Here is a 441-nt window from a genome sequence, read left to right as displayed (position 1 = left end):
CGCCCGGCCCGCAGCCTCGCTTTAGGCCGCCCCGGGCCCGGCTCGAACTCGCCCCGCCATCGCGCCTCCCCTCCGCCCGGCCCGGGGTCGCCCGCCAACACCGCGCCGCCCCGCACCCTGACCAGACTCTCGCCGCACAGGAGGCAGGAGTATCTTCGAGGACGCAGGGTCCCCCGGCCCGGATGGCCGAAGAGGAGGGCGATCGGAGGCGGATGCAGGAGTAAAGATCCCCCGCTTCAGCCCGCCTGATGGCTGCCGCCAGACGGAAAGGAAAGCGCCCCTCTCCCACAATCCCTTTTGGGCTCCTCCCCCGCCTCGGCGCGCCTTCTTCCGGTGGAAAGCCGCGGCCGCCCAGCGCCTCCCGGGCCTTGTAGTTCCGCCGACGCGCTCGGCGGGCGGAGCGCTGCGGGGCCGGTGGGCGGGGTTCCGCGGGGCCGGTGG

At 75.1% G+C, this 441-nt stretch overlaps 1 protein-coding gene across 1 annotated transcript in view; it reads right to left on the bottom strand.

Annotated features, from left to right (window-relative positions):
• LOC103258772 (60S ribosomal protein L15) overlaps window positions 1–441 on the bottom strand; it is a 3,236-nt gene that overhangs the window by 1,845 nt on the left and 950 nt on the right. The window contains exon 2 of the mRNA XM_021711553.1: window positions 139–403. Coding sequence (XP_021567228.1) covers window positions 139–403 — 265 coding nt within the window. The remainder of the gene's footprint in view (window positions 1–138; window positions 404–441) is intronic.

Source organism: Carlito syrichta, unplaced genomic scaffold (assembly GCF_000164805.1).
Source record: "Carlito syrichta isolate Samal-C Ts95f unplaced genomic scaffold, Tarsius_syrichta-2.0.1 Scaffold302358, whole genome shotgun sequence".
NCBI classification, from domain to species: Eukaryota; Metazoa; Chordata; class Mammalia; order Primates; family Tarsiidae; genus Carlito; species Carlito syrichta.
The sequence above is the reverse complement of the archived record's forward strand: the minus strand, read 5'-3'. Positions and strand labels throughout refer to the sequence as shown.